This window comes from Natrix helvetica, assembly GCF_964273705.1.
Source record: "Natrix helvetica genome assembly, chromosome: 1".
NCBI lineage: Eukaryota > Metazoa > Chordata > Lepidosauria > Squamata > Natricidae > Natrix > Natrix helvetica.
Window position 1 is genome coordinate 33,979,275 of NC_138548.1, and position 23,471 is coordinate 34,002,745.

General features: G+C 39.4%; 1 protein-coding gene across 2 annotated transcripts in view; it reads right to left on the reverse strand.

Annotated features, from left to right (window-relative positions):
- The window catches only part of PPP2R5E (protein phosphatase 2 regulatory subunit B'epsilon), a 75,106-nt gene extending 57,337 nt beyond the window's left edge, over positions 1-17,769 (reverse strand). For both annotated transcript variants that reach the window (XM_081935611.1, XM_081935610.1), the window contains exons 1-2: positions 17,174-17,769; positions 12,745-12,908 (exon numbers count right to left, since the gene is read on the reverse strand). In XM_081935611.1, coding sequence (XP_081791737.1) covers positions 12,745-12,901 — 157 coding nt within the window. In that variant the 5' untranslated portion in view covers positions 12,902-12,908; positions 17,174-17,769. The remainder of the gene's footprint in view (positions 1-12,744; positions 12,909-17,173) is intronic.
- Between the last annotated feature and the right edge of the window lie 5,702 nt (positions 17,770-23,471).

Genomic DNA, 23,471 nt, shown 5'->3' on the forward strand with positions numbered 1-23,471 from the left:
CCTTGTACTCAAAGTTGTGACTACCACACTCCACCCCTGTGATCACATGGTTACATTTCCACATGTGTTTGGCAACTGGACCAATAACAACCAGTTGCAGCATCCCAGTTAATTGCATTTTGCGACATTTTTTGCGATTTTCTGGCAAGAAGTGTCAAACCATTTGATAAACTCCATTAGGACGTATGATCACATGACTTGCTTAATAACACTGTGTCTCACTTGCAACCAGCGAAGACAGTTGTAAAATCGAGTCTTATCATATGGTGACTCGATTTACAATCACAATGTCTAATGACCAAGATTCCAGATTCAATTGTGGTTGCAAATTGAGGACTATCTGCATCAGCAACTCTCACTTGCCTAAATGACGTTCCTTTTGTTCACGAACATGGTTCTTTGAATCCAAATTTAAAAAGTAGATTCATACTGTTCCACAAAAAATATTGTATTTATAAAAATCTGCCATTTTGTATACTGTTCCTACAGGTTTTCTAGTGTTTCATGCTAACTGAATGCTTCTCTTTTCCAACCAACACTGTATAAAAGATGCACACATTCTTTGCAGATATATTCCCATTCTTAAGTAGTGACAAATTACTTGTCACACTTCATTTAACCAACCATTAATTTGACATGGGTTATGTTTCTTTAATCATATCATTATGATTCTCATCCACAAAATAGCATTTATAACATTTGCTATTCATACAGCAGAAAGACTCTTGCAAGTTACAATTTAGAATAGCAGAACTTTGAATTAAGAGAGTAGTAAAGATTACAGGTAGTTCTTGACATACGACTAGTTGTTTGCAACTGTTCCAAGTTATGACAGACTCCACCGAAGGTACTTATGACCTGTTTCCAAAGTTCTGATAGTCGCCCCACATGACTGCATTTTAGGCACTGGGCAACCAGCCCACATTTACGGTCATTTGCTTAACAACAGTGTTCACTTAATAACCATGGCATTCGCTTAATAACTACGGTGATTCATTTAATGACCACAAAAAAGCTGCCAAATTTGGTTGATCACGTGATTACCTGCTTTATGACTGCTAGGACTTATAACCATAATTCGCTAAATCTATCACTATTGAAAGTTGAGGTTGTATCTTCAACAAGTATCAATGAAAAATGTATTAAATAAGATGATGAATGCAATTCAATGGTGATAATATGATACGAGTATAAGTCAAAAGGAAGTTATACTAATTTGATGAGTAGTCATCAAAAGATGATGTGTTATTCACAAAGAAGATGCTCACAGATTTTTTACTTCTATTTTAAGTTGCAATGTTACAATTCCATTTATCATTTTCAAATACTGCTATGAAATTTCTTCAAATTCTGTTTAATTATAGAAACCAAGACAATAATTCCCTATCTGCACATATAATCAAGGGTTAAATCTTAGGTTCAGATAAAAGTCTCTAATTTTTAAGAACAGCAGCCAGACCCACCTGATTTGCTAAACCATTTATTTGAACTGGATTAATTATGTCAAATAGCAGCATTGTATCAAACAGAAATTGCAGTTAAGGTTATTTCTCTTTTGTTTGGGAGGGTGTGTGCATGTGACATGCCAGCAAAGTGAAATTAGGCATTTTCTGAATTGTTGACATACTGAACCCGAAAGTTTCACCATCACTGTAATAAGTAAATAATTAAAGGCTTTTTAGGTCTAATTCTCAATTAGAACCTAAATCACAGTAAGTGCAATAGGACAGGTTTGGATGATTGATGTGAGCAAAAAATGGTAGAAGCAGAAGGACCTGAACATCCAGAATTTTCTAAGCAAACACCCAATGCTACACCCTTCTACATCCCACAAACTCTACCTCTTTCAGAAGCAAAAAGTTAAAAAATTAGCAATTTCTAAAACAGTCATACAATAAAATATTGAAATACCCTGTTCCCCAAACATGAAGTTAGATTGAGTACTATATAATCTCAAAACCATACTTCATAATTTCCTCTGCAACTCGCCTCTTAGGCCATTTTTTTCTATGAAGGGAAAAACGACCATAACAAACATTTTCAGGATTTCTAAATCTCCAGATTATAAGCAAATTTTAGTCTCTCTCAGAAGAATCTTGCTTTAATTCAGATTCCTAGTGAATCTATTGTAATTGGCCTTTCGGTATAGGATCTTACCAAATTCAATCTACAAATAATCAAGTTTATAAAATATTATAGTTGCAATTCTATATAATTACATTTAAATATTCTTCCTCCTTATGTCATTATCTCATCCATGTTAGGGCCTTTCTGTTTCATCTATTGGTGCTAGCCATCCACAGAAACATTTCAGAGAAAACTATTTTGGAAGATCTGATTTTTCAAACAGTGGTGTCCATAGGAAGAGGAGGAGAAATCAAAATTGCAAAGATGGCAGACAGAGGATTGTAATGCAAACTGTTCCTCTTTGAAATTGCAGTGAAATGTTGAAACGTGTACAAAACAGGCAGAGCTTGCTGCACCCAACATTTTGCTGATTTTGACATACACATACCCCATGGATGCCACTGTTTTCAAATATCCCAACTAGTTACTAAATTTGTTTCCTTGGACATCATGAATATAGATCATCATATCACCAATAACAGCATACCCTTTAATACTGAAAATATGCAAGCAAAATCTAGAGCTTGTGTGTATGAGATATTCACAGCCTTCATTACATGGATACAAACCACCATGTGGTTATAAGTAATTATTTCCTGTAATTAGAAACTGGGATTCCCTATGGTTTTTTGGAAGCATACTTTGTTGGGAAAAGCAGCTTTGCTACTAGCTGTGTGAAAGACTTTGATCAAATGCCTCAACAGAATTATGACAACTAACGATTGATGAACCGCCCCTCCAGTTCTGATTCCAAAATATAACCATATTTCGCTGCAATTGGATATATATAATATATATAACATAAGAAACATTGGTAAGCAATTCATTAGCAAGTTGTAAATAATAAAGAAATGTGGTTATCCTTTGTTGAAATTGCATAGAATTTATACACCCATAAACACATTCAATATATGTACCCTTAAACATACTTTTTATTTTTGCATTACTTCCCCTCCCCGTTGCTGTTGCTGTTTTTTCTATCCTTCTCGTTTCAGTTTTATAAAATAAGGGCAAAAAATATCCTTCCTGAATGTAGATCTCAACAGGGAATAGAGGCAGCAATTTTAATTTTGTATTCACACACATAGTAACTAACCCCCAGTTCACCAAGGGATTCTGAAGTCATAAAAAATGAGGCAGATATTCTAGACATTAGAAAAATGAAATATAAGTAACAAAATTATGTCAACAGAAGACCACCAATACAAAATACTTGCTTACTGATCCCTACATTTTTTAACATTTCATTTAAATTATGGAGTCCCTGCCATCAGAAGACATTTACTTATTATTATAAACAACATTCTATAAAAAATAATCAACTTTTATAACCATTTAAAATGCACTTTCACTCAAAATAACAATTGTTAAATTATTAAAACTTAGCATACTTAAAGTAAGCATATTATGCAACATTTCATTATCTTAAAACTACAGGAGATACTGTATGTTTGCTGAACACACCAAATGTTTGACTGGTTTGAAATACTCACTTTGTAAAATAGGGTTTTCGGCTGCATAACATCACCCACAAGTGTTATCTGTCCCTCTCTAGTGGCTACAGCTAATCACTGCAATTTGCAGAAGATATTTGGAGCATCCAAAATGACAAAGCTTATGAGAAACTTATTCATGAGAAATGAGCAAGAAAACTGGGGAAAGGTATTGTTGGATAGTAAACAAAATTAAATGGAAGAGAGCCATCACTTGAAAGTAACATAGTCAAGTAATACCTTCCTACTGTTTGTCAGGCCATAACAATTATTCAGCAAACAAAAACAAAGAAACAGGAAACAAAATACGAGTTTCGTGTCAGTACATCAGTTAGCAGATACACCAGTCAATTGTCTTGTACACTCAACCCTAAGAGGAAACTAGATTCTGTTTCTGCTTTTTTTCATGCCTTCTCAGATGTGGCTTTATGAGATGTCTACAATTTATGAGATGCCAACTTAAAGGAAGCCTGATGCCCATATCGGCAATTTTTAATGCTGAACTAAGCCATTCTTTTTCTTTAACTATTTTCTTCAAATAATTTTATGGGCTTTATTTTAGGTGACCATATTATATTGAGATATATGCTTTTATATAATTGTACTATATTCTTTTTTGGTACTTATTAGCATATTGCATTATTTTTAATATTTTAAGAAACTTACATTTGCCTTTGTCAGCAGCAAATTAGAAATAAAACACAATAAACTAAGTTATTTATAGCATTATACACAGTGATCTAAAAGCTAACTTGGGTGTCTCTAAAAATGAATGGACTTTTGGCTAGCTAAGAACCCTTCAGTGTTCATAAAAACATAGTGATATCCTCTTCCAAAGAGGAATAGGAAGTGGGATTCAAAAGCAGAGAAAGTGGACAGTTTCTTCATTCCTGAGCATTACTTGAACTGGGAGTGCTCAAAAAAGACTGAACCATTATGAAATAGATTTTATTTGACTGGGCTTAGGAATTCATGCACAGTGCCTCAAACAGCCATGGGAGAACTGGAACCAGTATACAGTTGGCAGGGAACATATAGGTAGGCATGTGAGGGACCTTCACTGTGAAGTTGGTAATATAGACATCACTGTTAGATTATTGTTAATTGACAGTGTAAAATAATGATCTAATCTTGAAAACAGCAAAGCATGACAATTTTATTTATTTTGAAAGGGCCGGTTATCATTTCCATTTAAAGGAAATGATATGGTTCCTATGCAACCATATTTTAAAAAGTAGATGACAAAGATTTTAACAGGACATTTGGCCACAAAGAATCTGTTAAGCACAGAGGCAATAGACTGATCACACTATTGGTTATTTATAGTGAAATAGGAAAAGAAGCTCTTTATTGAAAGTGATTGGCGAATTTTAAAAAAAGGATCCAGGTGAATCTAGAAAAGCTATCTTGTCAATCTAAGTGCTTGTCCTTTTTAAATAGAATAGAATAGAATGACAGAGTTGGAAGGAACCTTGGAGGCCTTCTAGTCCAACCCCCTGCTTAGGCAGGAAACCCTACACCACTTCAGACAAATGGTTATCCAACATCTTTTTAAAAACTTCCAGTGTTGGATTATTCACAACTTCTGGAGGCAAATTGTTCCACTGATTAATTGTTCTAATTGTCAGGAAATTTCTCCTCAGTTCTAAGTTGCTTCTCTCCTTGATTAGTTTCCACCCTTTCTTGTTCTACCCTCAGGTGCCTTGGAGAATAGCTTGACTCCCTCTTCTTTGTGGCAACCCCTGAGATATTGGAACACTGCTATCATGTCTCCCCTAGTCCTTCTTTCTATTAAACTAGACATACCCAGTTCCTGCAACCGTTCTTCATATGTTTTGTTCTCCAGTCCCCTAATCATCTTTGTTGCTCTTCTTCTAGAGCAGTGATGGCGGACCTTTTTCCCCTTGGATGCCAAAAGCATGTGTGTACTATCGCGCATGTGGCCATACCCATAATTTAATCCCCCCAGATGCACGCAGAGCTTTTTTGGAGCTTGGAGGCCGTAAACGAGCCTCCCCCCGAGGACCTCCAGAGGCTGGAAGCGGCCTGTTTCCCAACTTCTGGTGGGCCAGGTAGGCCTGTTTTTTCCCCTCCCCAGGCTCCAGAGGCTTTCCTGGAGCCTGAGGAGAACAAAAACAGCCTCCCACATCCCCCCTTGCTCCGGAGGCTGAAAATACCCTTCCAGAGTCTGTACTTACGTGGTATCACGTGGAGACTCCTGGGAAGGCAAGGGCAGTGTGAGTGGGCCAGCCAAAAATCAGCTGGCCAGTGCACGCATGTGTGCTGAGCCGAGCTAGGGAAACAGCTTGCATGCCCACTGATATGGCTCCGCATGCCACCTGTAGTATGCGTGCCACCTGTGGTATGCGTGCCATAGGTTCGCCATCACGGTTCTAGAGTCTCAACATCTATGGCGACCAAAACTGGATGCAATACAATAGTTGATCATTTAACAGAACAGTATCTTCAGATTTCAAGAAACAGCAGCGCATCTTCAGACTTCTCTATCAATTTATTAAAATTGGTTTTTAGAATATATTTCATTATATACTTAGATTTTAAAATGGTTTTTGACAAAACTCCTTACCCAAAGCACTTAACCTATTAACATTCATAGGAGAAGATAGGTTTTCACACCAGTTAAAACACAAGAAGCATAGATCCACAACTAATAAATACTGGTATATATGGTAATGTTTGAGATATTAAATAATTTAGGTTATTTAAAAATTACTAAATTACTATATGGCAAATGAAATATGTTAAGCAGGGTGTACTCTGAGCCAGAAATTCCACCTTCTGAAAACCAACTTGTACTATAGTTGGTTACACTCTCAACATCTGGGAGATGGGCTTGCAGACCAGATATTACCACAAGAGCCAGTGAGATATCAAAATTGCTGGAGTGGATACAATTTATTTTTCAGAGAGTTTGGGAGTTTTAATGATAAAGTGAAAGGTGAGGGATTTAATGACCAAAGCAGTGTCCACATTTTTTCCCATACTTTGAAGAGAACCTTCTGTGTTTGACATTGAGTCTTGTACAACACAGAAAGTATTCCTTTGATTTAAAATGATGTAGACTAGAGCCATATACCATAATTCACCAATAGATCAAGTAAAATCACATGAAGAAGTAACAGAGCTGAAGTTCTAGCAGCATTTTCCCTCCCTCCCGCTTATGCCAAAAAGAATGAAGACAGAGCTATTTTCTAATATTCTTTTGTTTTCCCAGCTTTAAATAATATTTTGCTAAGAGTAATATTCTTTCTTCAAGATAACCTCTGTAGGGGAGCTTCTGGAAAATCAGTGAGGTCCCAGAAGAATAGAAGAGCGCAAAAATACCTAAATTTTAAAAAGGAAAGGAGGAGGATAATTAAATTAACAGATTTGCAGCTCCTTCATATTGGGCAATTTTTTTGAGCAGATAGTGAACTTTTATCTGTGAACTTTTATGTAAGAATGCAACAATTAAGAAGAGCCACCATGGGTCTGTCACAAATATGTCAAGTCACATAAGTCACATAACCTTTATCTCTTCCTTTGAGAGAGAATTGCAAGTTTAATAGATTTGATAATGTCATTGACATTGATAGCAAAATATACTAACTAAACAATAAAGAAGAAAGAAGTGGGGGGAAAAGAAGAGAGTCCACGTATCTGGTCAAGAACTGCTGGGGCTTCTTTGACTACGTCCACTGGGCAATAGACTGAATTGAAAAACTGGCTAGAATAAGCACCAGAGAGCGTGGCCAAAGAAATTCAATTCAGTCCTTGGGCAGAAGGCAGAATTTAACCCATGCTTGGACTCTCCGAGCAGCGCTGAGGAGAATGCCATTGACATACTGGAGAATATTTTAACCTCAGCAAAGCATTCAACAAAATATTTTATAATGTCTTAATAAAATTAATTAAAATTAATAAAATGATAAAATATAAGCTAGGTGATAAATCTATTAGATGGCTTCAAAACTGACTGAACATTCACATCCAGAAAATACTGACATATGGCTCTACAACAGATTACAGAGTAGTACTGAATGAAGTGTCCTAGAGTGTGCATTTTTATTAATGACTTGGATTGAGAATATGATTATCAAATGTGCAGATGACACAAAAATTGGAGTAGTAGCTAATTCTTCAGAATAAAAAGCAAAGATATACACAAGTTCATACAAAAACAACTACAGTGAAATTTAAGGTGAGAAATGTAAAGTTGTGCATCTGGGGAGAAAAGCAGCAGTCATAATTAGAGGTAGCCCTTGATTCATGACTCATTCTTTAACTGAAAAGCACTTCTAGCTGTTGTAAAATGTCACACATACATTGTGATCACATGCCATAATTTGCAAAGTTTTTTCCAGTTTCCAGCAAAAAATACCCATTTAGGGGAATAGATTAGGACTTACAACTTACAAGTCTATGATTCACTTAACAGCCACTGTAAAAATGATTGTAAAAGGGGGTTGATCATGTGGGTGCCTCAATGTACAACTGACACAGCTTATAACCAAACTTCTGGTCCTATTATGGTCATAAGTTAAAGGCTACCAGACAGTATAAGAGAATTTGCCTGAGCTGTAGTGGTAGCAATCATGAAAAGAATCAGAAACTGGACTTGACCCAATAATATGATGTTAAAAAGACAAATTCTGTTTTGAATACATTAACAGGAACTTGAACCACTCAATACTACTTCTGTTAGGCCTCATTTGGGATACAGTGTCCAGTTTTCTACAGGCCTTCTCTCAGCATTCTTACCAGATAGAAATACTCAACATTAACACCAAAACAATCTATAAATGAAATGTGGCCCCTTTAGAAAAATCTTTCTTTCCAACTCTCATATGGAATAAACCTTTTCTACAGTGTGCATAATACATTCCTACCATTTCAACCTGTAATTGTTTTCAATTAAAAATCTAAATGTCGTAATGTGTCCTTATATATACAAGTTTATTCTGCATCATAGATTTGTATGAGACTCAAAATAAAGATAGCATAAAGCAAGCTTATATAAGTATTATTATACTTATATTAATATACTGATATTAATATCTTCAATTACTCTATTCCTAATATAAAATTTGTCTTTTTCACAGCAGCCAGACATTGGATAAACATATTCCAGCCATCTTGCAGAAACCCAACATCCTTCCCTTGGACCATCAGAGTTAAATCAAATCCCATCAACATCTATGTTAAGTTAGGACGTTTTGTTTGAATAAATTCACTTAGACAACTTGTAAAATCTAAATCTCTTTATCACTTCTTTTAGCAACACCTACTAAAGATGTGATGAGTCACAAAAGGCTATGAAAAAAATTAGGAAAATGAAAATAATATACATTCATATACTTCCACTCACCAAGTCCAGATTTGTTGATTAATTTTCATAACTTTCCATGAATATGTTATTCTAGAAAGTGTTAAAATCAGCATAACTAGATCTTCTGAGCTTACCTAAAAGATTTCATCACTAAATAAAATTCTGATAAGTAGTTCAAAGTACTTAATTCATTCTGCCCATTTTCCTATCATGGGGTCTTTCATTTGAGCCATTAATATTACTCTGATATCATAAAAGAAATATTTCATGATAATGAGCAATGAATGCAATATAATTTCAAGAATATCAAACATACTTTCTGTGAGAGGGAATCCTGAAGTAAACATTTTTACAACAGAGTTAATATAGAGATTCAACAGTCTTTTAAGTTCAATAGTCTTCATTTGATAGATGAATTCTTCAGCTGACATAATTATACCTGCCACCAACACAATTATTAGCTCTTTAAATATATAATGTTCTACCTAAATCAATGAAGTTCTGGCAGGTAGTCAATAATTCAAGTTAACATTCTAGAATTAAAAGATAAAATCTTCCATCAAACCTGCATACCTGTACAAATTACTCATTGAGTAAATCATAGTCCTAGTGTAAAAATTGTCATCAGGTACTTCTGATATGTACTTAGTTTATTAATAAATGAATTGTTTTTTACAAATTTGTGCTGGAGACCTGAAATTTTTTGATGCCCTAAATTTACAAATCTCAATGAGTAAACGTTTTCCCAAACATTAAGAAATTAAACCAAATTAATGTAGTAATATGTAGACTGAATTATAAATGAGTATATAATTTAATTTTCAATCATGAGTACAGAGTCCCCCATCATATGAACAGTAGTATAGAACTACATTTCTAAGCAACTTACCACAACCTAGTTAGGTAGGTTATATGTTTTGAATACTGAAGAAATGATCAAAAGTATTACTAAATATTTATTTACCCTTGTGCAATGTAATGGTGGTACTGAAAAATCAGAAACATTCTCTTATCCCAACAATTTAATAAAGAGATTTGAGCAATTATAAAAAGTATGTAACTCAGAACTTATATTATCTATGTGTGATGTACAATTATATATGAATAATTGCATCTTAGATAGATAACTCATAGAATTCCTAAGTATTTTTTACATTTAATTTTAAGTCTAGCACTCAAGGTTTTTCAAGCTCATTTTGTCCATGATCAAATATCCCATTTAATTATAAAACATTTTTATATTTTAATTTGTTAGAAAGGAATCTAAGGTACTCAAACATCTTGTAGGATTGGAGAGGAAAACAAGCCTTTTTAAATAAATAAATATTCTATGAAGTCTAGAATACCTCTTATGAAAAATGTGACATGTTTTGCTAACAATTACAAAAACAAATCAATGTTCTTTACTACCCAGCTATACAAGGACTGGACACATACAAATATACTTCCCCTTTTAAATCATGAAATTTCCTTATCACCACTACTTCCACTTTAAAAATAATTCTGTTCATCGGATGGTTAGTTTTAGTTCAAATTTGAATTAATATTTGCTATTAATAAAATAAATAAATTAATAAAAATAATCCACTTTCTCAAAAACTGTTGGCATTGCAATAATATTTGGAAAGTGTACTCAGTCATAAAACAAGCATCTTGTATACAGAAGGTTACGTATTAAATTCCTAGTATCTGTAACAATCCATAAATTATTTATAATAATTAGGTTGCAATAGTTTAGAATATTGCTTAGCCATTATAAATCTTTGAAGCAAGACTTTTCTAATTATTACCACCCTCTCTTCTCTTATATAATTTCTCTAGTCTCAATCACCATTTGATCAGTCAAACTGCTTTTTTTAAAAATCCAACATAAGGCAAGTCGGCTCCATTACTTTGTAAGCATTTTAGTTTTGGTAGATTTATGTAAAATTCAAGAGTCACATGGAATGTTATGCTGAAACCTTAAACAATACTTAATATTCAAATGCAATATTGTTTCATTTAAAATAAGACATGAAAAACCAAGAACGTTGGCTGCAGTGTTTTAGTAAAGCAATGCAAAGGATAGCACAAAAGGTATTTTGGAAGCGAAGCACCCTCCTCAAAATATTAAAATAATGAGTTGGTCCTAACAGAAATGTTTTCTAAACATATGTGTGCACATAGAGGAAACTGGAAAAAGCTTACAAAACAATAGAATTTTCAGAGGATCTGGCTACTTTGTCTTAGAACATACTATATAGCACTAGGAAAGGACAATATATCCTTTACCCCTCTTCTCCAATATCTTAAGTTTTTAAGAAAGTAGACAAGTTGATTGAGCTTGAGTTTTGAGTAAAGACCCAACCTCTATCAACAAGGTATGTCCATAAGTCCAACACAAACCAATTCTGCCATACAAAGTCATGATTATCAGGCTACTTTCACTACTGTGAGATACATATTTTTAAAAAGTTCTGCTTCACTCTAGTGAAATGATGATGCATCATCTTTGTTCAATTACAATCTATACCTTGCTCTATGTAAATGAACTAAATAACCAGATGGAAGAGAAAATGTGAGCAGCTGTTGAACAAAACCAAGATAGGTTCAAATAACCGAAACAAAATGTTCTAATACCTATTTGCCATATTTACAAAATATAACATGTAGTGAGAACTATACTTTTCCATAGGCTAAAACGTCTGACAGTAAAATTGTTCCCAGAATAGAAAATAAACAAACATTCACCATAGTTTTATACTTTTCACACATTTTCCTCTCTCATTAGGCTACAAAACTATTAAAGATTAAATGTTTCAAAAATAGTCAGATGTTATGATGAAGCAGTAATTTACAAATCCTGTACTTCCTGCTAAAATAGCAGCTATTTAACAAGCAGAAGTGAGCCTGAAATATTCCTGCATCATAGGTATATTCAGCGACGTGCGGTGAGGTTTATGGCTGGTGAGGCTGGTGACGTCATCAGGAAGGCGGGGAATGGGACCACGTGTGCTGGAAGCTGAGGCTGCCTCAGCCTCCAGCACACGTGATCCCATTCCCCGCCTTCCTGAGCGTGCTCCACCGGCTCGCGCTCCGCAGTCCTCTAAAGCGACTGGGGAACGACGAGAACCTTCCTGCCTCTGCTGGACTTTGCAGTCCAGCAGAGGCAGGAAGGTTCTCGTCGTTCCCCAGTCGCTTTCGTGACTTCGTCATCCGGGAGCGCCGACAACATTTCTGTCTCTGCAGCTCGCGGGCGCGGATAGACGGAGGTAGCCAGAGTGGCGCCGAGGCAGTCTGGCGGGCAAGCGACCGAGGACCTCCATCGCTCGCTCGCTCGCTCTTTCGTCAGCCCGGACCATCTCGGCGTCGCTCTGGCTACATTCGTCCGGCCGTGCCCGGGAGCTGCGGAGGCAGAAATGTTTTCGGCTCTCCTGGATGACGAAGCTACGAAAGTGACTGGGGAACGACGAGAACCAGAGGCAGGAAGGTTCTCGACGTTCCCCAGTCGCTTTCGTGGCTTCGTCATCCGGGAGCGCCGACAACATTTCTGCCTCCGCAGCTCCCGGGCACGGCCGGGCGGATGTATATTATATTATATACTATTATTTCATGAAGAGAGGTAAGGCTCTGCCTCCCTTGCCTCCCCTGACCGCACGTCCCTGGGTATATTCCTGTCAGGCTTAAGGAACATCATATCTGTATACATACATACATACAAATATTCAAATTTACTAACACAATAGTAAATGCATATTCAGATAGACTTTGTATAACCATTGTTTCTCAATACTCAAAAGGGCTACAAAGCCTTACCTTTTAGCAGAGGCAGTGGAGTTAACTCAATAGGCTTGCCCTGAGACCGAAACTGGGAGGAGCTTTGCGACCTCTTCTGCCTAGCTTTTCTGACGGACTTCCGAGAAAATCCGTCTACTTTATCCACTGATGGAGGAGTGGTTGGTGCTGAGGACATATCCCTACTGAAAAAAACAGACATTATTTCTAAATAAATATGAAGGAAAAAAATCATAATCTGTCCACGTTTTATTCTCTCATTCAGATCACAGTATCAAGTAATAGTCAACTACTGTGTATAGTTTAGTGTAACCTTCTACAAACTGCATAACTTCCAGTTGTTTGAAATTTTATCACGAATTCTCCAGCCAACTTGACCAATGCTGACAGTACAAGGTAACATCAATATAATTGAGGAAGAGTGTCTTTAATATACTGGGTATCTACGTTCCCTCTAAGGTGCGCGGCTGCGCTAGCGCGCAGGTGGCAAGAAAACACCGCGCAGCAGTTTTCAACTGCCGCGCAGTGATTTCTATTGCCACAGGCTTTGGAAGCTGGGGAGGTCCTTTGCAGGCAGCTAGAACGGGCCGCCTGCAAAGGACTTCCCCAGACTTGCTTTGAGGAGCACGGGGCGACTGAGGCTAGTTGTGAAGCCCCAAAGCCCCCACCGCCACCGGAAGAACTGCTGCCACCACCTCCTCCTCCTCCTCTTAACAGGCAGCACTGCCGGATTTGCCGCCCGGCGCTGCGGCTGAGATGAAGCCGGCAAAGCCCCAGCCGGCATCTCCGCGCGTGGCAGCGGCGCCTCCCCTCTGCTCGGAGCACCTGAGCTCAGCGCTGGGTTACCCCTGCCTGCCCCCTCCTCCTCCTCTCCCGTGCTGCGGGAGACAGTAGGAAGGCGGGGAGGGAGCAGGGGGGAAAAAAAGCCTCATGGTTCTTCAAAAGCACGGAGGAGGAGGAGCGGGCACGGGTTACCCAGCGCTGAGCTCAGGAGCAAATCTGGTGGTGCTGTTGGAGGAGGAGGAGGTAGCAGCAGTTATTCTGCTGGCAACTTCAGCAGCAGCCCTGCCCACAATGAAGAAAGCAGAGATGGAGCAGATCCACGCAGATGACGTCGCTGCAACATGACTGGAGGAGGAATTCTGGGAGTTGAACTCCACAAGTGTTAAAGCTGTCAGGTTTGAAGAGCTCTGCATTTTTTTTCTAGGGGTGGAAGGGTCTTGTAACTTGACAGCTTTAAGACTTCCATGCTTCAAATGCCAGAGTTCCTGAGCCAACAGGACTGGAGGAGAAATTCTGGGAGTTGAAGTCCACAAATCTTAAAGCTGTCAGGTTTGAAGACCCCTGGGGTTTTTTTTCCCTAAAGGGTTAGGGGTGCAAGGGTCTTGTAACTTGACAGCTTTAAGAGTTGCGTGCTTCAAATGCCAGAGTTTCTGAGCCAACATTTTGGTTGCTAAGCAGGAGCGTTGTTAAGTGATACTGATATTATATAACACTTTGAATTAAGCGGGTACCTTGAAGAAACATAACTTTGAGTTTCAAATCATACTGATTTCGTTGTTGTCTTAGGTGACATCTGTGAAAAAAATTCGGGTGCCCAGGCATGAAAATGTGCCGCTCAAACACTATACTTTTCTGCTCACATCGAAAAAAAATTAGAGGGAACATTGCTGGGTATATATTTAAGTCCCATTATCCTAATCCAGTTCTGATTACCCTATCTTGAAAGCAACTAGTCAGATCTATCCAACAACTTGAACTTTTCCATGTTGTCTAGCTTCACAAGTATTTCAGTTTCCTGTGCCATGAATTTATTTTATTACCATTGTATTCGCCTTCTTTTGAGATACTCTTCAAAATTTTCCTGCATCTATTACATTCATCTGCCCCTAACAGGCAGAGAAAAGTCCGTAATATCTTAATAGCAATAGCACTTTGGTAATACACACAGACACAGACATATATAATAGGTAATATTTTTTTCTACAATTATTATATTTTGGCAAGAGTATGTGTCTTCTTGACATCACAATTGAAAAATTCCACATTCAAGGACATCTATCCAATAAGAGTTTATGCAAAAGTTAGACAGTTTATATATCTGCTATTATGCTACTTTTATCTTTGCTTCACAGAAAATGGGGGGAAACGGTGGATGATACATAACTCAATTGTCTATTTAAATTTAGGTTAGCTATATATTAAGTCCCTAAACCCACCTTACCCATTACTTGTGCTCCCTGCGCATCATGGACTGTCCCTCTCACAGCTAATTCAGATCTGGGAGGTACTAGTAGACCAGATTTCTACTTTTGCTTTTCACATCTTATCTCTCTGAGTATTATCAGTCAAGTAACTGCTTCCTTCGTAAACCTGGCATGTGGCATCTGGTCACCTTTGTCAGTGAGCCAAAATACCACTCTGCATTGGTTAAGCAAAATGTAGGGAATAGCCTGGTAAGAAGAAAATATAAATGCAGCAGTAGCATTCCGATAAGCACAAGATTTTTTTTTTCAAACTCATAACTTCATAACATTTCCATGCTATGATCCTTTTCTCACCTTGCATGTTTTAGGGGTTTTCTCCTCTACTATTTTCAGTCCATTCATGCCAAAGCATCTATTTATATAGCAAATACACGGAGGCTGAGGAGATTCTTAGAGTATCTTGGCATTCAGACAAGTTTAGTTCAACCTTGCTCATGTTATAAGAGAAAGACTTTGTGTGCTACCATCTTATAATGATGACAATAATGCTAAAGATGGAAAAGTAAATATAGTAAAAGTATGTCCAAATAAAAATAAAAATGTTTTATTATCTTTAAATATATATAAAGGTCCTCCTAGGAAAAAAAAGTGGTTTCTTGTTTATTTGATGGAGATGTAGGTCTGAGAGAATATATTAAATATATAATATCAAGCTTTTAAAGCAAGGCTTATGCCCAAAACAGATTTTCAAGTGATACTCAGCATAATAGTAAAATTACATATTATTTTTAAAAACTCACTAAAATCACTACAAGATTCATTTATTTCTTTAGTAAATTTAATTAGGTCAATAAGACCACACAATGAGACATCTACACAATCCCAACCAACTGGAAATTTAATATCTGGCATGACAATATAGCTATAAAATATAAGTGGGATAAACCACAATTGTGTACATAACAACTATTTTTCTACTACAAAGATCACATCAACTGATGCTCAGTGGGAAAAGCAGATTTATCAAAATCAATTGCTACTTGATATCATTATTCTAGTTTAAGTATATTGGGGGGGGGGGGGCGAAGGTTTGTAGAACCTTTGGATTTAATGGCTGGAATTGTGCTGTCCATGTTACCAGTATTTGGTGGAGATATCTGATTCCCAGTGGAAACAAAGTAATACTTTTGTCATTTGAAGAACATTTCTCAGTATGCATAAGGTGCTGGTTTCATGCAACTAAAAATACTGATAGCAATGTTACTCTTGCAGAAAGCCTACATATAAATTGTTTATATTATGTTAAAATTGATAACTATTATACTAATCAAGTATCACTATATTTTCATACTAGGCTATGCAACATGGTGAAACAATGCAATGGTGATCATGAGAATCTTAGATTCTGAATATATTAAGGATGGTTTATATTTGCACTGCCCATAACTCTTAGACTACATTATCTCCATCCCTCCAGAAATATTTCCACAGTTCCACAAAAAGCGAACCACTCACCATATTAACTGACAAGTCCTCAAGCAGATCAGTTCAGCTGCAGGATCATTGTGTCAACAAGAAGCAACACTTCTCAGCTATAAATTTAGTAACAGTTCTTTTCTCCTGCTTTATAAATTATTAAACCTCACTCTAAGTTAGCCATCCTTAGCAATAGGCATAAACGAGATCGTGGAGGGTTTACCCCCCACCCTCCTTCATATCTTCTATAATAGGACCTCATTCTTTAAAAATGGGAATAACAAATTATTCTTGAAATAACTGCCATTTATTAAGGTGAACCGCAGCATTTATCCCCACCATCGGCACCACGGAGACAGTGCAGAGATGAGAGAGATTATTTTTAAAGGAGGTGATGGAAAGAGGATGATTACTATAAAGCAACTGATTTATCACAGACGTCAGAGATTGAGAGAAGGGAAAATTAGGAAACGAGGTTGAAAAACATATATATATACCAAGGACATTAAAAGGGAAGGGACCCTTTGAAGACACCAATCCCGATGTGCGATCGGCTGCTCGCTTATTGCCTATGCTGGATGACCCCCAAGAAGGAAGAGATCAAGTCCTAAAAGAACTCGCGTGCTGGCGGGTTTGTTACAGGAAACCCTAAGCCGCTCTCCTTCCACCGGCTCCCTTTTCTCCGCCCCCTCTCTAATAATGTTCCCCCCATTTCTCCCCGTCGGCAGGCGGGTCTTTCGGCTTCCCCGGCCTGGTAAGCAAGTTACCTTGATCCCTCCTGGTAGAGAATCCGGAGACAAGAAAAGGAGAGAAAAGGACGAGATCGATCCCTGGTTGAAGCGAAGGCGGCGAGCCTAGTCGGCGCGTGTCTCTCCCTCCCTCTCTCTTTCTGCGGTGCGCTCCCTGCCGCAGAAGCAGCAGCCGCAGCCTGGTAGGCCTCGTCGGCCTCCCCAGCGCAAAGCGACGTTAGCGGCGGAGTCAGGATCGGAGGCGGCGACGGCGGCAGCAGCAACAGCAGCAGCTTCCACTCGGTCCCATGCAACGCTCCGGGCCGGGGCCTCTCCCGCCTTCCTCCTCCTCCTGACGAGCCGACCGCCGCTTGCCAGGCCTCCTCCTCCTCCTTCTTCACCGCGGCTGCTTCTCTCACATTCCCGGCGAGTCGGCCTGGGGAAAGGAGGGGCGCCAAGCGAGCGCGGCCCGAGCTGCCTGCGGGGTGCGAGGAGGAGGAGGAGGAGGGGAGGAAGAAGAAGAAGGAGGCTCGGCGAAAGCTAACGAGAGGCGGCGTTCTGTTGGCGGCTGCGGCCTTCCTCTTCTGTTCCTGGGACTGCGGGCGTTTCTGCAGCTCTCGCTGGTTTCTATTGTCAGTCAGTCAGTCAGTCACTGAGCTCCGGCCATGGCCCGCTCACTCGCGCCCTCTCCCGCTCTCTCTCGCTCGCTCGCTCGCTCGCTCTCCGTGGAGCGCGCACCTTCGCTCGCTCGCGCTCACGCCGTCACCCAAACCAGCCGTTCACTCACAGCCCAACATGCTACCCTCACCGCTCCGCCTCGCGCACACGCCCACGGGCCAGAGGAGGAGGAGGCGGAGCCGTTAAGGCTGCGCGCGACGCTCCTGTCACTGAAGTACGACGCGCGGCCTCATTGGGCAAGAAAAATCACTCAAACAGGCCTTCCTCGCGCCGCTCCCGCAGTAGTTGTTGGATAGGCCCTCAGGGGTGGTCGTGTTGGAGGGGAAGGGGGGGGACGGGAGGAATCACGCCGAGAGAAGGAAGAGCTCCCTGTGGTAAAGTGTACAAGGCGATTAAAGGACGCTCGCTGCAAAATTTGAACGGCTCTCCCGCTGACGGACTTGCGGGGAAAGGTCCGGTTTTTCCCCTGGAATTGCTGTGGGAAACTTTTTACCCGGATCCGGACAGTACCGTGAGGCACGAGAGGAGCTCCGGCAACAAGAGTTCCGCGCGCCGCCCGCCTCAGTGAATGGTCAGTTTCCACCGGTCTTCACATTAAACAGCTGTCTTGTCATTAAAATATATATAATTTTTTACAAATGAAATTACCTTTTTTTTCTAGAGCAAAAAGCTTTGCTAAGTTTGGATTTTTCTCCTCTTCCCCCCCCCCCAAAAAAAAAACTGTTATAAGAAAATTGACTGTAGCAAACCGGGAACTTCCTGAGGGGTTGCGTGTTTCCTGAAACAAAAGGTTTTGTTTTGTAGGGTACCACAATCGCTTCTCTGCGCCAAGGACCGGCTTCATTTCTTCTGTACGATTCTTTTCAAACAGGAAATGTGTTGCCGCCTGTCATCTATTATCTTTTGAAAGTGGAAGATTTAATGCAGGTAATGTTGCCTTGAAATTCAGAGGCCCTGAATTTGGCATGGAGTTGATAAGAATTTGATCCCTGAATTTGAGAGAGACCATTGCGATGTGGCTTCTTCACCTAACCAAAAATTCAAATGGCCAAGTAATCCAGGCAAAGCAAAAAGCACTTATTAAAGGGGATTAAGCGTTTTTTACTGGGTACATAGTGAAACAAATGGTACCCATAGTCACTCTATGTGGTACCTCAGAAAGCAAGTGATCAAACAATAAAACTGATCAGTATGTGAGAATTGAACAGTAGAAAATATTGCTTCTTAGTGAATATTTTCTACTAGTGGTAAATTGGTGAGTTATATTACTTTCTTATTATATCTTCCTTAAAACGTGCAAGTGTATTCAAGGACTTTAACAATATGCTGTATAGAAGTAGTCCTCGATTTAGAACTGTTTTCTTAATGATGGTCTCAGAAAGGGTGCTTTGTGGCCTGGAAAGCACTTCAGATTGTTGCAAAACAGTGCATCACCACTTTTTAGTCACATGATCACAATCTGGATGCTTGGCAACCTATTCACACTTTCTAAATCAAAGTAGGGATAGAGCTGAAATCCTTTGGCAGGAAGCTTTTTCAACCAGCCCCCAGAGATAAATGAGATCAGAAATCCAAGCAAATTTTTAAATTCCTGAACAGAGTGCAATAAGGTAAGAAGTGCTGGTTGCATGAAGGATGCAGAGACTTGTGAGTGGCCTGTGCTAGGCCTTCCAAGGTCTTCACCTCCCTTTGGCACTCAATATGCCTTAACCTGGTACTCCATATGCTCAATAATCTTAATGACCATAACCAAGAGCACTTGGATTGCAGTCATAGAATGAAGCAGTCATGTGATACCTTGTTTTAATGACCACTTCGTTCAATGATCAAGATTCAAAATCTCAATTGTCGTAAATTGAGGGCTATCTATATTGTTTAGTTGCTGAAAAGGCATGCTCTCGCATACCAAAAGATGGCAAAAAGGAGAAACTCGTTTTTCTAAAGTTACAAAAGGGGTCCAGACTGCAAGGCTAAAATGCTAATGTAACCCTTATTAACATGCTAATAATGAAGCCTAAAATTCCAGGTAACAGTAGTGTATTGTATTTATTCCCCCAGCTAGCAATTTTTAATTGATGGAACATTTTCAGATTGAAGGTTTGAAGTATGGTTCTATGAAGCAGCATTGGATTTTGACAGGTACCTAGCTATTGTATGCATTAACAAAATGCAATTTAATTTTAATAATACAAAGCATGATGAAACAAATTGAAAAGGTGACAAGTGATTTTTGTGAGACCAACTTTTCCATTTGAGAACATTAAGAACCAGTTGTAATCAGGCTGTTTCAATGCAGTATTTGTTATGCTAATTTTTTATTTTTGACCTATTTTATTTGAATAATCCATGAAACAGGTAACATGAATTGGAAGATTCCTATATTGGCTGTTTAGAATTTTTTTTATGTGGTAGTTATTCTAATCTGCTGCTTAGAAATTGAACACAGCAGGCTGTGTTTAAAGATATATAGTTAATCTGGGGGCACAAATACTGCTTATTAGAAAGATAAGATGCTAGGTGTTAAGAAAGATAGACCCAATAAATTTAATTCACTGAGTAAAGATACAAAGCCGTGATGGCGAACCTATGGCACGCGTGCCAGAAGTGGCACACAGAGCCATTTCTCCTGGCACGCGGAGCCATCACCAGTTGCTCTTCCGGGTTCGGGCGCAGCAGCCAGCTGGTCTTTACGTGCATTGGCGTGCCAGAAAACAGAAGAGGAGCCGCCCGATGCGCATGCGCACGCCAGGAAAATGATCTTGTTTTCAGTGTGCACATGCGTATTGGCCGTTTGGTGATCTGGTTCCTGGTGCACATGTGCACACAAAAAACACCAACAGGAAGAGCAAGGGCCGTGCATGCCAAAAGATGTGGAGAGGGGATCCCAGCCGTCGCTTAGTAGAGCAGAGCTGTGGTCGGGGTTTCCCTCCCTCCCCACCCGAGTGGGCTTCTTGCGTGGCCCTCGCCCTCCAGCCCATGGCTCATCTGCAATCCGAAGGACTTGGCTGGCTCGGGCACCTCAGAAAAGCAGTGGCATCGGCAGCCACAAGGGGAAGGGCAGGAGCGGCCAGCCGGCCCCTGCAGCCACTCACCAGCCAGAAGCGGCACTGTGATAGCCGCCAGGGACGAGGGGACGGTGGTAGCAAGGACGGGCAAGGGCTTCCCTTCCTCCCCACCCTTCTTGCACGGCTCCAGGCTGTGGCTCTGATGAGGATCCGCTGTCCAGAGTGCTGCCGCTTCCAGCGGGATATATTCTGCCAGGCCTTCGGCAGCGTCTTTCTGCAGGTAGCTCGCCTCCCCGCCAGCAGCTCCTCCAGCGTCCTGGCTGGAAGCAGCAGTGCAACAGTCGCCATTATCAGGGGCGAAGGGGTGGCGGTGGCGAGAACAGGTGACCGCCACCCCTTCCTCCCTTCCCCAACAGCGGCGAGATCAGGGAGAGAGGGGGGGAGAAGGCATCCCTAGCAGAAGTTTGTGTTCTTCTCCCCCTCCTGCTGATTTCTCCCCGGCAGCGCTAGTCTTGCGCCAGGGCAAGCATGATGGCTCCCAAAGAGAATGAAACGGGCGCAGCGCTCTTCCAACAGCCGAGGAAGGAAGAGGAGCCAGAGTTCAGGAAAGCCTCCGGAGGCTGGAGAGGACAAAAAACGGCCCCAAAGGATCTGTTTCTGGCTTCCAGAGGGCATCTAGAAGGGCGGAGGAGGCCATTTTTGCCCTCCGCAGGCTTCAGGAAAGCCTCCGGAGCATGGGGGGGGGGTGCATGCTGTGTGTGTGTGTGTGAGAGAGAGAGAGACGTGTGCATGCACAGTTGGGTGGGGAATTGAGTGGGCATGCGGGGGGTGCAGTAGCGAGCGTGCACACAATTCTGGCACGCCGTAAAAAAAAGGTTCGCCATCACTGATATAAAGCCTCACTTTCCTTCAACACATGAACACACAGTATTAATCATTACAATACATGATTTTGGCCTCTCATTAACATAGATTTCTTCTCTTTTTTGCCAGCTAGAACATTTTTCACTCACCAGTCAGGCCCTAACATTACTAGTCTTCCAGAAGGGGCCTGAAGGCATAATTTTGCCATCAGGCCTATAGTCTTGAAATGGACTATAAATGTATCAAGCAAAAAAAAAACCAAGAACTCAGATGTTTCTTAAGACAAATTCTTTGCTATTTATGTTTCAATATTAGAACAGATTGGAAAAAGGAAAAAATGTTCATATAACTTATTTTTTAAAAAAATGTTTATAACATAAAATGCTTACAGTGTGTAAAATATTTAGGGTAATCATTTGATACTATTAAAGAAAGAAATACTATTGTAGAAAGAGGCAAAATGAAGAACGGACTTCAATCCCTGTTGAAAATAGAGGGGAAAGACAGTGACTCTGCCTACAGTATGTGAAGATATTGTTCAAACAGTATTGCGGGGGCAATATTGAAGTTGATCTCAAATCGGATGTAGTTACCTTGATGACTTCAACATTGTCAATGACAGAAGCCAAAGATATGAAGGAATACAGTACCTCACTGAGACTGCTGTGCATTACTTTCTTTCTATTATCTATCTATATTTTGTGTTGATTCACTAAAAAATAAATTCTGAAGTCTGAGATGTATTAAAACTCTTCTTAGAGACCATATTTATAACCTCAAAAAGAGCAAGCTTTGCTATATATACCATCTTTGTTACGTCAACTTTAGTATGTATTTGTGGTCTGTCAGTAAACCCTCTAATTTTGGATCATAGAATATTTAATTTTAAAATGCCCAGTCTACACACATAAGCAAACCTTATTCTCAGTGCGATAGTGAATCCTATATTTTTCTTCAGATCTGATTACATGTACTGTTCATGTGATGAGTTATATTAGCATAATTTTTTTTACATAAATGATTTTGTTCTTGTTTTTATTAACCAGGGGTAAATGAAATTGATATTTATATACAGGTAGCTCTCGACTTACTGGCCACAGTGTCAATAATGTCTGTTGCTAAGCAAAACAATTAAGTGAGTTTTGCACCATTTTATAACCTTTCTTGTCACAATTGTTAAGTGAATCTCTGCGGTTTTTAAGTTAGTAACATGGTTTTTAAGTGGATCTGGCTACCCCATTGACTTTGCTTGTTAGAAAGTCACAAAAAGTTATCACATGCCTCCGTGATAATGGAACCACCATAAATACTTGCCAGTTGCCAAGCATCCAGATTTTGATCACATGACTGTTGAGTCATAAATGCGAAGAACAGTCGTAAGTCACTTTTTTCAGGGGCATTGTAACTTCAGATCATCACTAAATTAATAGTTGTAAGTCAATGACTACATTACAATGTAGCAATTTTACCCAGTATGGTACAAAACTGTTCTTCCATTTGAAAGGATTGGGTCCAAAATGGGGAATTGGTTAAATCCTTTGGGAGAAGCAATCATGCTTCTTTGTTCACATAGTTATCCTGTGTAAAAAATGGACTAAGCAGTCCAGGTTTTACAAGACTTGATTACAAAAAATTAATCTTACTGTGTTATTTTATTATAATTATTGTTTCATGCAGTTTTCTCACCTGCCTTGGTGATCTGCAGTACTGAAATTAAATTGGTTTGTGAAGTGATAGAACAGTGGAACATGAGTGACAATGAACTTTTCTTTGTCATTCATAAAAACTAA